Source organism: Stenella coeruleoalba (assembly GCF_951394435.1).
Source record: "Stenella coeruleoalba genome assembly, chromosome: 1".
In the NCBI taxonomy this organism is placed as follows: domain Eukaryota; kingdom Metazoa; phylum Chordata; class Mammalia; order Artiodactyla; family Delphinidae; genus Stenella; species Stenella coeruleoalba.
The window spans coordinates 108,632,945-108,649,140 of NC_137169.1; the positions used below are offsets into that span (position 1 = coordinate 108,632,945).

At 42.0% G+C, this 16,196-nt stretch overlaps 1 protein-coding gene across 1 annotated transcript; it reads left to right on the plus strand.

Annotated features, from left to right (window-relative positions):
* Nucleotides 1–13,807: 13,807 nt before the first annotated feature.
* On the plus strand, nt 13,808–16,196 carry PSMB4 (proteasome 20S subunit beta 4). The gene is made up of 7 exons (XM_079931611.1): nt 13,808–13,961; nt 14,209–14,415; nt 14,686–14,832; nt 14,997–15,078; nt 15,480–15,596; nt 15,796–15,884; nt 16,078–16,196. Exons 1-7 carry the CDS (start codon nt 13,837–13,839, stop codon nt 16,088–16,090), a joined length of 780 nt encoding a protein of 259 aa, XP_079787737.1. The 5' UTR covers nt 13,808–13,836; the 3' UTR covers nt 16,091–16,196.

A 16,196-nucleotide genomic window follows, 5' to 3' on the forward strand; every position in this document is an offset into this window, starting at 1 on the left:
TTTCACAGCATGAGGGGTGCTCTGAATGGGATGGGTCAGGCCGGGTGGTTTGGGGAGAGCATGTGTTGTGAACATCTGCTTGCTCTTTTAAATTTAGGACTCTTAAATACAGTGAATCTATGAGTATGAATAAAAAATACTTCAATAAGTGGGATATTTTAATCATGTCTATTTCACTGGTCATTGCTACTCTCAAAAGCTTGTATACCTTTATTTTTATCAGTCACTTTATTAAATTCTCTTATAAATTTTTATAGTTTTTAACTGATTAGGATTTCTAGAAGTACAATCATATTTGAAAGTATAAATAATTTTATCTCTTATTTTCAAATATTTATGCCACTCTTTCCACTTTATTGTCTCATTGCTTCAGCTATAAGCTCCACAAAGGCAAGAATTTTATTCACTACTCTATAGACTGTTTGCCTAAAACAGTTCATAGCAAACACTCAATAAACATTTGTTGAATGAATAAATAAATCAGGTAAAATCTTCAAATTAACATTGAATATTTATGCTAACAGTAGACTTCCCTCTTTAGTTCTTTTTTTTTTTTTTGCCACGCCCTGCAGCATTTGGGATCTTAGTTCCCAGACCAGGGATTAAACCGGCGCCCCCTGCAGTAGAAGTATGGAATCTTAACCACTGGACTGCCAGGGAAGTCCCCTGGTCTAGTTCTTAATTTGAATACTTCAGCAGTTAATGTGTTTGTTGCTGGTTTTTGGCAAATAGACACTGTTATGTTTACGATTTCTATTTCTATTCCTATTTTGCATAGAGTTTTATTAGGAATGGCGGCTGATTTTCACACAGTGCTACTTTGGGGGTATCTATTGATACAATCTTATGGGTTCTCTCCCTTATTTTATTGATATAGTGAATTAATGTTGACAAAATTAGTAAAAAGTATTAAACTTAAAGTCCATGGTCTATATAAGGAAAAAGATGAAATCTTACTTTAAAGATCAAGAAATGCCTACGGAAAGGTAAACTGTATTTCTAGAAGGGAAAATTTAACATAAAAATGTCAATCCTTCTCAACTGATTAGTTTCCATTAAGAACCCCAATGGGGGATGTGGCCAGGATGGCAGAGTACGAAGACCCTGAGCTCACCTCCTCCCACAAGCACATCAAAACTGCAACATTTACAGAGCAACTATCCATGAAAGTGACCTCAGGACTAGCAGAAAAGATCTTCTACAGCTAAAAATATAAGGAAGGAACCACAAAGAGACAGGAGGGGTAGAGAGGTGGAGATGGGGGTATAGTCAAGGCCCATACCCCTGGGTGGGCAACCCACAAACAGGAGGATAATTATAATTGCAGAGGTTTTCCCTAAGAAGCAAGGGGTCCAGGCCCCACGTCGGACTCCCCAGGCCAGGGGGTCCTGCATCAGGAAGACAAGTCCCCAGAACATTTGGCTTTGAAGACCAGCAGGGCTTGCTTTTGGGAGAGCCAGAGGGATGTAGGAAATAGACCCCACTCTTAAAGGGCACACACAAAATCTCACATACTCCGAGACCCAGGGTAGAAGCAGTGATTTGAGAGGGTCAGACCCACTTGCTGATCTCAGAGAGCCTCCCAGAGAGGCAGGATGCAACTGAAATTCACCCTGGGGACATAGATGCTGGCAGCAGCTGGTTTTGGGAGTGCATCCCACCACAAGGACACTGGTGGTGGTAAGGACCATTTTAGAATCTTCCCTCCACCTTATTAGTGCCGGCCCTGGCCCTGCCCACCAGCCAGTTGGCACCCATCCTGGGATGTCCCAGGCCAAGCAGCTAGCTGAATGAGGACACAGTCCCACTCACCAGCAGGCTAGTTGCGCTAGGACCCCCTGAGTCCCCAGCTGCCTGGGGACATGGCCCCACATATCAGGGGGCCCAGGACCCAGACCTTCCCACTAGTGTACCTGCATTAGCCCTGGGCCCCTTGCAGTTAGCCATCAGACCCAGCCCTGGAACCTGGCCTCACCCACCAGCAGGCCATCACCAGCTCCAGGTCACTCCAGACCCTGCAGCCAGCCATGTCAGGAATTGGCCCTTCCCACCAGCAGGCTGACAACAGTCCCTGAACCTCCCTCCAGGCTACGGTCCAGCGCATCAGCAGTCTGACACTAGCTCTGAAACCCCTGGGCCTGTAGCCAATCACACCAGGACCTGGTTCCACCCACCTGTGGGCTGGCACCAGGACTGGGATTCCCCTGGCCACGTAGCCAGCTACAGCCAGGACCCGGCCCCAACCACCATCAGCTGGCAGCCTCCACACAAGGCAGGGCCTGGCAACCAACCAGACCAGGGACCAGCCATGTCTACCAATGCACCCAAAGTAGTCAGCCAGACACAACAGAAGGACCCACGCAGCACATGTAGAGAGCAACCCTAAAGCATATAGCTCTGGTGACCAGAGTGGAGTGTGCTGCTGGGCCCCAAAGGAGATTTCCTACATAAGGTCACTTCTTCAAGATTGGGAAACATAAACAACCTACCAAACACATAGAAATAAAAACAGCAAGTTAGGCAACATGAGGCAACAATGGAATATGTTCCAAATGAAGGAATAAGAAGAAACGCCAGAAGAAAAACTAAGTTAAGTGGAGATAAGCAATCTACCAATAAAGAGTTTAAGGCAATACTCATAAAGATTCTCAAAGAACTCAGGAGAAGAATGGATGAACAGAGTGAGAAGTTAGAAGTTTTTAACAAAGAGTTAGAAGATATAAAGAAGAACCAAACAGAGCTGAAGAATACAATAACTGAAATAAAAAATAACACTAGAAGGAATCAATGGTAGATTAAATGATACAGAGGAACAGATCAGCAAACTGGAAGATAGAGTAGTGGAAATCATTCAAGCTGATCAGAAAAAAAGAAAACAGAATTTTCAAAAATGAAGACAGTTTAAGAGACCTCTGGGAAAACATCAAGCATACTAACATTCACATTATAAAAGTCCCAGAAGGAGAAGAGAGAGAGAAACGTACAGGAAACATATCTGAAGACATAATAGCTGAAAACTTCCCTAACTTGGGAAAGGAAACAGACATCTAGGTCCAGGAAGCACAGAGAATCCCAAATAAGATCAACCCAAAGAGGACCACACCAAGACACACTGTAATTAAAATAGCCAAAATTAAAGATAAAGAAGGAATATTAAAAACAGCACAGGAGGACTTCCCTGGTGGTGCAGTGGTTACGAATCCGCCTGCCAATGCAGGGGACACGGGTTCGAGCCCTGGTCCAGGAAGATCCCACATGCCGTGGAGCAACTAAGCCTGTGCGTCACAACTACTGAGCTTGTGCTCTAGAGCCTGTGAGCCACAACTACTGAAGCCCACGCGCCTATAGCCCGTGCTCTGCAACAGAGAAGCCAGAGCAATGAGAAGCCTGCACACTGCAATGAAGAGTAGCTCCTGCTCGCCGCAGTTAGAGAAAGCCTGCGCACAGCAACGAAGACCCAATGCAGCCCCCAAATAAATAAATATATTTTAACAAATAAAAATAATAAATTAATTAATTTAAAAAAACAGTAAGGGAAAAACAACAAGTTATATACAAGGGAAATCCCATAAGGCTATCAGCTGACTTTTCAGCAGAAACTCTGCAGGCCAGAAGGGAGGGGTATGATATAATTAAAGTGATGAAAAGGAAAAAACCTACAACCAAGAATACACTACCCAAAGGCTTTCATTCAGATTTGAAGGCAAGCTCAAGTTTTACAGATAAGCAAAAGCTAAAAGAGTTTGGCACCATGAAATCAGCTTTACAAAAAATGTTAAAGGGTAGTTTAATAATAGTTCATTTTAGGGAAATATTTTTTCTTCAAAGATAAAGTAAATGTCAAATGATACAAATATGTCTTTCCAAAATTAATAATCTCCTTCTCCACTGGCCCCAGGTAAACAATGTTAGCAATTTGGTAGATGTATTTCCATGTATTTCCACCCAGCCACTCCGTGGCATGTGGGATCTTCCCGGACCGGGGCACGAACCCGTGTCCCCTGCATCGGCAGGCGGACTCTCAACCACTGCACCACCAGGGAAGCCCTTAAATTTTGTTTTTAACATCTAAAACCAACTTTATTGATGTATAACTTATGTACACTAAAATTCACTAATGGGTGAGTTTGTTTTCTACTGTACACTATTCTGTATTTGTACATCATAAAAACAAAGTACAGGATTCTGGAACAACGATGATTACATAGTTTTTGAATCTCACCCAATTCTCTCATAAAAACAGAACAACTAGACAGCAAAGCCAAAATCCCATCAACAGCATTTCCAACAAGTACAAAATGACATGACAAGGTATCCCCATGAATCCAAAAACAAGTGAGTGGGGACAAACCACCAACAGTTAAAAGACCGGCGTGGTGTCAGCATTTGTGTGGGAGAGAGTAGAGTGAAACACTGGGGCCTCTGACACACCTGAGAACAGCAGACCCCAAAAAAGCCAACAGATATTCACAGGAAAGGACAACAGGGTAATTTGAAAACAGCAGTTCAAACAGAGCAGGGCTTTGCCCAGTCCAATAGCTGACACATGCAAGGAGTCCATGGTAAGGTCTGAAGAGGCTGGAGTAGTCTAAGTCCCAGGAACTCTCCAACTGACCAGCAAGGCTCCTGCTAGAACAGGGTTCCACACTGAGGAGAAAATGATGGAAGTAGAATAAAAATTAATTAAAACAGGACAACAGAGCCACACGAAGAGAAGGAAGCTCTGGATGAAAGTGGAAAAGAAGAACAAAGCTAGGAAATCTTGAGAGAGCAACTGGTCATGTTTTTGAAAATTACACAAAAAGAACAGCAGAGGGAGCTCTGTGAAGTTAGAAAAGCTATCCTGAACCTTGCCTCCTAAAAGTTCAGGAAAACAAATGTTTCCAAAAGAAAAGAGGGTCAAAGGATCGAGGGCAAATCCCACACAGTTATTACAAAAATAAAGAGAATAAGAAGCAGAATAACATCTCTACTGACAATGAAATCACGCCAGACAGTCATGTCCACGAGCAAAACAGACCGTCATCCACCATTTCAAAATGAGCTGAAAGATACTGTGAAAATAATGTAAGAAATAAAAGAACAACAGAAGTCAGAATTTGAAAATGCAGCTATTAGGTGACTAAACTCGGGAAAGAACTGGAAATAAAAGAAAAAATCTGGGACTTCCCTGGTGGTCCAGTAGTTTAGAATCCCCCTTCCAATGCAGGGGATGCGGGTTCAATCTCTGGTTGGGTAAGTAAGATCCCACATGCCGTGGAGCAACTAAGCCTGCACGCTGCAACTACTGAGCCTGTGCACCACAACTAGATAGAAGCCCAAGAAGCCCGTGTGCCGTATGAAGAGCCTGAACACCACAACTAAGACACGACGCAGCCCAAAATAAATATTTTTAAGAAAGGAAAAAAATCTCTTCAGAAATGAAGACTAAATTAAAAGGAATATAAGACTAAGTAAATATAATAGATAATGCCTTAAGAGAAACAGAAAGTAAAATTTTTTTAAGTTGAAAATAAATGAAGGGATATAGAGAATACATACTAAAAGCTAAAATCAAGGAAAAAAAATTAAACCACTACATATTGAAATAACACACTGCATATATAAGATTATCAACTCAGAATGACCAACATAGTCCTGTTCTAGTAAAATTATTGAACTTTAAGGAAAAAATTATTATTTCATCATGTAGGCAAAAAGAGCAAGTGACCTAGAAAAGGGGGAAAATTATATTGTCATTAGACTGTTTGACAGGAACAATTTATGTCAGAGAAATTAGGGTAACATAACTAAGATATACTTAAGGCAAAAAAATGTAAGCTAAGGGTTTTTTTTTGTTTGTTTTTTGGCCACACCACAAGGCATGAGGGACCTCCTGACCATGGATTGAACCTGTGCCCCCTGCAGTGGAAGCATGGAGTCTTAACCACTGGACCACCAGGGAAGTCCCAAGGCTAAGGGTTTTATACCCAGCAAAATTGACTTGGGGTGCGGAGAAAAGGGAATCCTCTTGCACCGTTGGTGGGAATGTAAATTGATACAGCCACTATGGAGGTTCCTTAAAAAACTAAAAATAGAATTACCATATGACCCAGAAATCCCACTACTGGGTATGTACCCAGAGAAAACCATAATTCAAAAAGACACATGCACTCCAATGTTCATTGCAGCACTATTTACAATAGCCAGATCATGCAAGCAACCTAAATGCCCATCGACAGACGAATGGATAAAGGAGATGTGGTACATATATACAATGGAATGTTACTCAGCCAAAAAAGGAAAGAAATTGGGTCATTTGTAGAGACATGGATGGACCTAGAGACTGTCATACAGACTGAAGTTAAGTCAGAAAGAGAAAAACAAATATCGTATATTAACGCATATATGTGGAATCTAGAAAAAATGGTACAGATGAACCGGTTTGCAAGGCAGAAATGGAGACACAGATGTAGAGACCAAATGTATGGACACCAAGGGGGTAAAGCCAGGGGTGGTGGGGGTGTTGGGGTGGGATGAATTGGGATATTGGGATTGACATGTATACACTAATATGTATAAAACAGATAACTAATAAGAACCTGCTGTATTAAAAAATAATAATAAAATTTTTAAAAAATTGACTTGGAAGTTTGAAGGGCACACACAACTGTTACCAGTATTCAATAATTAAGAGAATGTAGATTCCATGAGCCCTCCCTGAAGGATCTAGAAAAAAACTTTACAAACAAAATGATTAGAGCAACATCAACATAAGGATTGGTGGTAAGCCAGAGATAGATAGATGAGATATAAATATATGTATAACTTGTAGAACTAAGAATAAATATATCTGTATGTTTTCCTTTTCCTCTAACCCTTCCTTTTGTGAACAATTTAGTCCAAAGCCATTAAGTGGGACCAAGCAAGGGAGGCAAAGGTGTGAAGCAGAAAATGGTGCAGAGCCACAGTGGCCCAGCATGAGATGTGAGGAAGACGTCTAAGCAGGGAGGTGGCAGCGACAGTGACCTGATGTAGGTTGTTGGAGCCACAGTAGGATAAAGGGGGTGTGTACTTGGAGAGATGGTCCATAGTAAGGTATGAGAGCCTGAGTCGGGTACAGAGAAAATCTTCATGAGGGGATGGTGCAGTAGGATGTTGGAGCTGGAGCAGAGTGAGGAGGGCATTGGTGAAGGGATGGAGTTGGTGGCAGTGATGGGAGATTGGTTATGCATAAGGGAATTGATTTACATATATAGAGAGGATAATGGGAGCCAGGTTTCTCACTTTCACTTTCAGAAAAGGGAATAACAAATATGGAAAGGGAGAAAGTTAGAATATGTTATGTCCAGTAGTGTTGAATTGAAATTGGAGATACTGGTGTAAAGTTGTAGTTTTCAGTGGATAGATAGATAACTAATAAGTTATCTACTATCTACTAATAAGTAGATAGATATAGAAATAAATATTGATGTAAATGTATGTGCATAGCTCTCTCCACTGAGAAGTATTGGGGACAGCAATATCTCAGTAATGAGCTCACCTAGGGACTAAATCTTGGTTTCTAAATACCAGTCTCAGGAATTCCCCGGCAGTCCAGCAGTTAGAACTCTGTGCTCTCACTGCCAAGGGCCCGAGTTCGATTCCTGGTTGGGGAACTAAAATCCCACAAGCTGCTCGGCCAAAAACAAACAAACAAACAAAAAACCAAAAAAAGGAATAAATACCAGTTTCTACTAAAAGGAATCAAGGCCCTTTGGAGAAATGACTGATTCCAGGGCTGGTGCAGAGAAAGTATGAGCCTGGAACATCCTGTTTTGCCAAAAAGTAACGATGTGCTCAAATAATGATGGGGACATGTTAAAAGGACCCAGAAGCCAGTTTTCTTTAAAATTGATTTTTATTGGAGTATAGTTGATTTACAATGTTGTTAGAAGCCAGTTTGAAAAGGCTCTCACTGGCCAAATCTGGAATAATTTGAGCATCAGAATGAATGTTTAAATCTATGAGTTCATAAAAATACAAAAAATGCTAACTGGTCACATTTAGATAATGATGGGGCAAAATCATTTTAAAAGTCTTTAAAGAGAAAGAATAAAGCATTTATCTGACATTTCTTATATGAGCTTAACACTGGGTAACCAAAAAAAGTAGATGAGAAAAGTGTCCCCTTATGGAAATATTCACGTTAATGAATGAAAACAAAGTTATAGAATTAGAATATCATTATTGTGCAATACTAAATGAATTAACTGAACAGAAGCAATTGCTAACATCACAAGAAAAAGAGACAACCAGACACAATGGGCCTCCTGGTGAAAAAACACACCACCACTTACCGTCTTGCCAAAGGCATCAAACCTGAGTCTGAACAGACCTCTGGATTGAGCTGTCCACGTGCAGGAACTGCAGAGGACTGAAGAACATGTTGAACTAAACTATTAGTATGCAATCAGCAAAACCCAGACTGTGGGCAGAAAGCAGGGTATACAGATCAAACATCCTGGGGTCTTTAACAGATACACTGTTATGGAAAGAAAGGGCTAGAGGAGGAAATCTGTAGATTAAAAAACTCAAAATACATATAAAATCAAATAAATGGGAAATCTGAGGTATAGTGTTCAGGGAAGCACACTTGGATGATGAAACTATAAAGAAATCCAAGGGGATAATTATCATAAAAGTCAGGATAGTGGTTATTTTCTAGAAGAGGGAAACAATTGTGATTGGAACTGGGCTAGCTGGAGAAGTTCCATTTCTTGATTTAGATGGTAGTTTCAAGGGTGTTGGCCTTAAAGTAATTCAAGTCATGTATTTGTTTTGTGTGATTTTCTATATGTGTGTTTTATTTTTCAGTTATAAAGGTAAAAAAAAACAAATCATGGACTTCTGATTCCATATGTGGTAGGCTGATAATGGCTTCTCAAGATATATCCACAGCCTAATCCCTGGAACCTGTGAATGCTACCTTTTTTGAAAAATAAGAAAAAAGGTTTTTATTTGGAAAAAGGGTTTTTTTTTTTTCTCCTCCAGATGTGATTAAACTAAGGATCTTTAAATGAAGAGACTAAAATGCATTACGTGGGTGGGCCCTAAATGTAACCACAGTGTCCTTATAAGAGAAAAGCAGAGGGGGATTTGACCAAGAGGAGAAGGTGAGAAGAAGATGGAGAGAGATTGGAGTTATGTACCCACATGCCAAAGAACACCAAATAATGCCAGAAGCTAGAAGAGGCAAGGAATGAATCCCCCTCCAGACCCTCCAGAGGGAGTGTGGCCCTGATGTTGCCTTGCTTTCAGATTCTGGCCTCTAGAATTGTGAGAGAATACATTTCTGTTGTTTTAAGCCACTAAGATTGTGGTTATTTGCTATAGCATCCACAGGAAACCAATACACCAATACACCAATAAACCAATACAGGTAAGCTGTAGGTCATGGCAGGTCAGTCTTCCTCCTGCAATAAGAAGCTAGAAAAACTACAAAAACCATGTTTTTTAAAGGCAACAAGGGGATGTCAAAGGAATGAGGACTAGATCAAGTAAAATTCCAGAGACAGGAGAATGTTTCTGAAGTGAGCTGAGCACAGGCTGAAGATAAGGCCTAACCTAGACAGAATGCCTCTGCTTGGGGAAAAGAAATCACCAAAGACTTTGATGGTCATGCAATGCTGGAGTGACGAGTTAAAATTTTAAAGGGCCTCTAATGATGGCTAGTTTTATCTATGGAAAATTTGCGGAACTCCTGGAATGTTCATGAGGCTGGAGAGTTGGGTTAAAAGCTTCTAAAAGGCACAATGAACCTCCCACAGTCTCGCATTATTGATTAGGAAGTGAAGACCTGCTGAGGCAGGGAAAGGAGAAGAGCCTCAACTACTCAACTGGTCTCCTCCTCAAGATATTTGCCAGATTTTGAGACTCCCTGGAACAGAAGCCTGCAGAGCTGGCTCAATCTTCTTCAGCACTTCAGAGCTAAGGAGATGAATACCTGCCCAGCTTTCAGTCAAAAGATTGTGAGGAACATGCCTGAAGAATATGGATGAACCAGACTGAAACAGCAACCCAACCCTGAGACAGCCTAATCCTTGACTGGATTGAGGTGAATCAGTCCCTCACCCTATCTGCCTAATAGGAAAAAGTGAGAACCCTCTCTGGTGGAAGAGAACATGATATGGAGCCTTCTGTAGTTATTCATAATTTCTGGCAAACAATAAAAAAGCATGAGACTTGTAAAGAGAAAAAAAAATATGACCAAAATGAAAAGAAAAAAAAAATATAAAAAGACTCATAGATGATCCAGATACTAAAATTAGCATAGAAGAATTTAAAAATAACAATGATTAATATGTTAAAGAAAATAGCAAAAATTATGGACATATAAATGAAAATGAATTTTAACAGAAAATTGGAATCTATAGAAAACTCAAATGGGGCTTCCCTGGTGGCACAGTGGTTGACAGTCTGCCTGCTGATGCAGGAGACATGGGTTCGTGCCCTGGTCCAGGAAGATCCCACATGCTGCGGAGCGGCTGGGCCTGTGAGCCATGGCCGCTAAGCCTGCGTGTCCAGAGCCTGTGCTCCGCAACGGGAGAGGCCACAACAGTGAGAGGCCCGCATACCACAAAAAAAACCCAAAAAAACTCAAATGGACATTCTAGAACTGAAAAACAAACAAAAAGCCAAAATCTGAAATGTAAGGGTTTAACAGCAGATTGGGCACAGAATTAGAGAACTGGAAGATAGGTCAGTAGAAAATATCCAAACTGAAACACAGAGATAAAAAAGAATGGAAAACAAAAAGAAAGTAAGAAGCATAGGAGACATGCTCAAATATCTAGCACATGTTTAACTGGAATCTTAAAAAAGAGGAGAGAATATTGGGAAAAAGCAATATTTAAAGAGATAATGGCTGAGAATTTTCCAAAACTGATGAAAGATATCAAACCACAGATTCAAGAAGCTCAGCAAACTCAAGCAGGATAGGTACAAATAAAACCATGGCTAGGCATATCCTAGTAACACTGTTGAACATCAGAGACACTGTTGGGTATCTTAAAAGAAGTCAGAAGAAAAAAGCCCCATTATCTTCAAAGAAACAACAGTATGACTAACAGATGACTTCTCAACAAAAACAATGGAAGCCAGAAGAAAATGAAATAACATATTTAAAGTTCCAAAAGAAAATAACTGTCCACCTAGAATTCTATACCAAAAGGAAAAAAATGCCATAAAATATAAAATTTAAAGATATCTTTACCAAAACAATCTTGAAAAAGAAGAATAATGTCTTGTACAGTCTGATTTCAAAACTTACTACAAAGCTACAGTAATCAAAACAGTGTGGTGCTGTCATAAAGACAGACATATAGACTATGTGGAATAAAATAGAGAACCCAGAAATAAACCCTCACATATGATCAATGATTTCAACAAGGGTGCCAAGACCATTCAATGAGGAAAAGACAGTCTTTTCAACAAACGATGTTGAGAAAACTGGATACCTACGTGTATAAGAATGAAGTTAGACACTTACCTTACACCATAGACAAAATTTAACTCAAAATGGCTAAGAGATCTAAACATAAGGACTAAAAGTACAAAACTCTTAGAGGAAAACATAGTGGAAACGCTTCTTAACATTGCATTTGGTAATGATTTCTTGGATATGACATCAAAAGTATGGATATGATATCAAAAGTATGGGCAACAAAAAAAGATAAACAGGACCACATCTGAATCTGAATCTTCTGTGCATCAAGGGATACTGTTGAAAGACAATCTGTTTCTGCTTTTGTGGAACTTTTGCTTTAGCAAGTCAGTCTTTAGACAAGTGTGACACATCCTGCAAGAGAGATATTGCAGAACTGAATTATAGAGGATGTAAAATTACAAAAATCCTCAGGGCATACCCACAGGGTAGTGCAGCCATGGACAAGCTAGACACATTTTCTTTCTCATATTTCTGTTACAGCCCCCTGGAGCCAGGCCCTGAGCAGGTCAAAAATGATCCTTAACTCTTTTGGAGTTGAAGTTTCAAATACCACTTCTAAAATATGGAGCAGTGAAAATGTTTGTGAGGTGGTGATGATGGTGATTATTAATTCCAATTTAGTCTAGTGTTATTCTTTTCTGAGAATTTCAAGACATTCCCCATAACCAGAGATACCCTGACATGATACAAAACCAGTCTGATGATTATTGACTTAAAAGCTCGAACACTGGTGAGAGCTAAATACTAATTAAACTCGAAGTAATAACCAACCATAGAAAACTGGGCAAACTTAAAAATGCTTCAAAAAGAGAAGAAACTTCTTATAAGTTTCCCTTTAAGTTTAAGTTTCCCCTTCAGTTTAACTTATGTCTTGTTTTCATCTTAGCACAAAAGACATGCTGGTCACCTTCCTCTGAATATTGTATCATCAAATGTTAGTGGTTTGCTTTCCCTGTCATCCTACTCCCAGGCTGAATGATTCTAGATCCTTTCACTTTTCTTCTTTTAGACTCTGTGGAATTTGACCACCTGCCTGATCTCTGGAACTGGTACTGGCCCTACCAGAGCCTTAATCTAGGGACCTTGAAAGGAGTGAGACAAGAAACCAGCAAGCCACCTCAGGCCACTTCTAAACAAGGATATAGCCAATTAATTGATGGCTAATTGCTTTAAAGTTCATATGAAGAGGACTCTGGTAGCTATGAAAGTGAAGTATTCAAGCAGTTTTGGAGGAATCCCAGTAAGCCTTTTGTCATCACAAACGACACCTGCTATTTGTCCAGGTAAGCCTCAGAGAGGTCCAAGAGTCACCTGGAATATGGGGTTTGCGAGAACGTGGCTATTACTTTGAAGAAAAAATCTACTATCTAGTTTTCAAGTCCCAAAGGTGATACAAAGAGCATCATTTGGGTGCCTCTGACACAAGATCTTGACCCTTCCCTTTCCAAGGTTTCATGACCTAATAAAATATTTTATTTCAATTAGGCTAAAATATTTTGCATTGCTTTGGTTCAAATTAACTCAGGGAGTTTTAAAAAACAAAACTGATTTGGTTTCCTGCTGAGTGAAAAATTTTGAATCTAGTTGTGAAGGGAGTTGTGGCAAAGTAGTGGTTTTAGGTTTAGTGTTTGATTCTAGACACTGCTTCCAGCCCTTGCTACAGAACCACATTGAGAAGGGAACGCCTGTAATTTAGTTACACTCCCACAGTCAATGGAATTTTTCTGATGTTTAAGAGGCAGGTAAGAGCCTTTGACAATTAGGAAACTTTCAGAGATTTGTACAAGGTCCTACAGAGTGAGTGATCCATCTGAGATATCATACACCCCAAGGTACGCGCAACTGTATGATTCCTACTTTAATTGAGTTTGAAGACTCAGATCTTCTACTACTTGCTGTGTAATCGGGTAAATCACTACACAAGTCTCGGTTTCTTATATATAAAATGGGTCGAATATGCCACATGATCCTGGGTTCACTGTTAGTTTCGTGTGGGTTTTTTGTTTTTCATAAGGATCCAAAAAGGAAAGGAGAATTTCTGCTTCCTCGCTCAGCGTCAGCGTCTTGAAGTGCCCCGCCCTCCCATCCACCCACGACCCATACCCATCTCCCACACCACCCACCCCTTCCTTGAATTTGTGCGTCAGAATACTGTTCTAGTCCAGACTCTACCGCGATGTGATACGACGTCTGGCAACTCCACATCTCTGGGTTTTGGTCGCCACCCGGGACACTGGTACGGTCGGCACTGACCCTATCAACATGGCAGCTGGAAGTAGCTTGCAGGAAGAAGAAAGGTGTGGCACTGAAGGATCACTTCCGCTTCCGTCGGCGCCAACGCTTTCGTTTCCCGTGCTACCGTGACTAAGATGGAAGCGCTTTTGGAGTCGCAGTGCGGACCGGCCCCTGGGCAGTTTTACCGCATCCCGCCCACTCCCGGTTCCTCTGTGGATCCGGCGTCCGCGCTCTACGGGGGTCCGATTACGCGCACCCAGTAAGCTCTCGGCGCCTTAGCCTGCGCAGGGGGAGGGACCGTGGGGCCTGGTGCGGCCGGCAGGTTCTGGGAGCCGGGGAAGGCGAAGGGGGCACCCCGGGGCGCGCTAACGGCGGGGGAGCTCGGGAAGGAGGGTCCCGGAGAATGAAAGGAGCCGTTGAAAGTCAGAGGCGGAACCCACAACGCGGGAAGCGGGCTCAGGCTCTCCCCCCGCGCCGCTCCTCTCCAGACCACCCTCTCTCTCCAGGAACCCCATGGTGACCGGGACCTCGGTCCTGGGCGTCAAGTTTGAGGGCGGAGTGGTGATTGCAGCAGACATGCTGGGCTCCTACGGCTCCTTGGCTCGTTTCCGCAACATCTCTCGCATTATGCGAGTCAACAACAGCACCATGCTGGGTGCTTCCGGAGACTACGCTGATTTCCAATATTTGAAGCAAGTTCTCGGCCAAATGGTGTAAGTCATCTCGAGAATAGGAGTAGTTTCCAAGTGGGGAGGGGAATACACTGTTTTTTATCCCCTCAAGAAGTTCTAGGGTGGAGAAACTTGAAGCTGCAGCAGAGGACAGGGAGACTTGGCGTGGAAGATTTGAGAATGTTTGCAAATAAGTAGTTTATTTTAGTTTATTTTAGTTTAAATGGGGAAGATTGTGGTAACATCTTTTGGGGGTGGATGGAAACCCCGACTTCCGTTCTCTCCCTTTTTTCACAACCAATTCTTTTTAAGGATCGATGAGGAGCTGTTGGGAGATGGACACAGCTATAGCCCTAAAGCTATTCATTCATGGCTGACCAGGGCTACGTACAGCCGGCGCTCCAAGATGAACCCCCTGTGGAACACCATGGTCATTGGAGGCTATGCTGATGGAGAGAGGTTGACTTGAATGCAAATAACTCATTTCCTTGACTACCCAATCTGTAGTGCCCGTGTATGTCTGTCTCTTCCCCCTGAGTGACTCCCACTTCTACCTCAGACCCCATGGTCCCTTCCTACAGCTAAGATACAGAAACCTAAGATGACCTATTGTGTCCTGTTAGCTTCCTGGGTTACGTGGACATGCTTGGTGTAGCCTATGAAGCCCCTTCGGTGGCCACCGGTTATGGTGCATACTTGGCTCAGGTAAGTAGCCAATTGAGGGATGAGGGATAGAAGACAGAAGGCAGGGGGGGTTAGTGGTTGTCTGCTTGTTCTACCCTTGAAATTCTGACATGAGGAACAGGCTAGGATCTGTACTGCTGGGCGGATGGTTTTCTTTTTGGTCCAGAGGCCATAATGACACGGTGGGGTATGTCCTGGAGGGAGTCAGTATACATGTGCTAAGAGAGGACACCCTAGAATTTCCCCTTCAAATGGGTCTTAGCACAAGTAAGCAGAGTTCATTTTGCTGAGGCAGTAGGTGGAATGTCGCCTTTTCACTCATTTATGATTCTTTTCACACTGTGGATTTGCGACAAATCGCCTGGTATTCAGCTCGTGATATCTCCCATGTTCCCCCCCACCCCCACCCCCGATATCCCTAGCCTCTGCTGCGAGAAGTTCTGGAGAAGAAGCCAGTGCTGAGCCAGACTGAGGCCCAAGAGCTAGTGGAACGCTGCATGCGAGTACTGTACTATCGAGATGCCCGTTCTTATAACCGGGTGAGAAGTGTGAATAATAAGTGATGCGGAGCTAATTGGCAGGCTTTGCAATCCCCGAGTCTCTAAACTTTGAAGCAGAGTGCCCCATTTCTGTGTCTCCTGTTTTCATCTTTGGGAAAGACCCTCCACTTGACCTTTGACCAGGGACTTCTTTCACATAAGGGTTGGCATTTTCATTGAGATCTCTGCTTTCTTTCAGTTTCAAATCGCCACTGTAACTGAAAAAGGTGTTGAAATAGCGGGACCCCTGTCTGCAGAGACCAGCTGGGATATTGCCCACATGATCAGGTGATTGAAATTAAAATTACAGTAGAAGAGATAGTTGGGAGATTCCTTGGTTGCAGTAAGCTTTGTTTTTCCGGAGGTCTCAACCAAAAAATTCTCTGGGTGGCAAGGGTTTGGGCTGAGGATAGAGCTGCTTTTACAAATTGATTCCTCACTCTATGGCTTCACCATTTTATTATGATCTCTTCCTTTTTAGTGGCTTTGAATGAAATACAGAGGCATTATCCAGAACTGAAGTTGTACCCTTCTTCTAACTTTGAACTTGGCTGGTTCAAAGGTACTATTCTTTTGTAAAATAAATCCTTTGAAACACTT

Excerpts from the sequence above, each read along its gene's own strand:
- PSMB4 (XM_079931611.1), top strand. The coding sequence starts at position 13,837 with ATGGAAGCGCTTTTGGAGTCGCAGTGCGGACCGGCCCCTGGGCAGTTT. Across the intron at positions 13,962-14,208 it reads GGTCCGATTACGCGCACCCA|GAACCCCATGGTGACCGGGA; the intron begins GTAAGCTCTCGG and ends CTCTCTCTCCAG. Across the intron at positions 14,833-14,996 it reads GGCTATGCTGATGGAGAGAG|CTTCCTGGGTTACGTGGACA; the intron begins GTTGACTTGAAT and ends GTGTCCTGTTAG.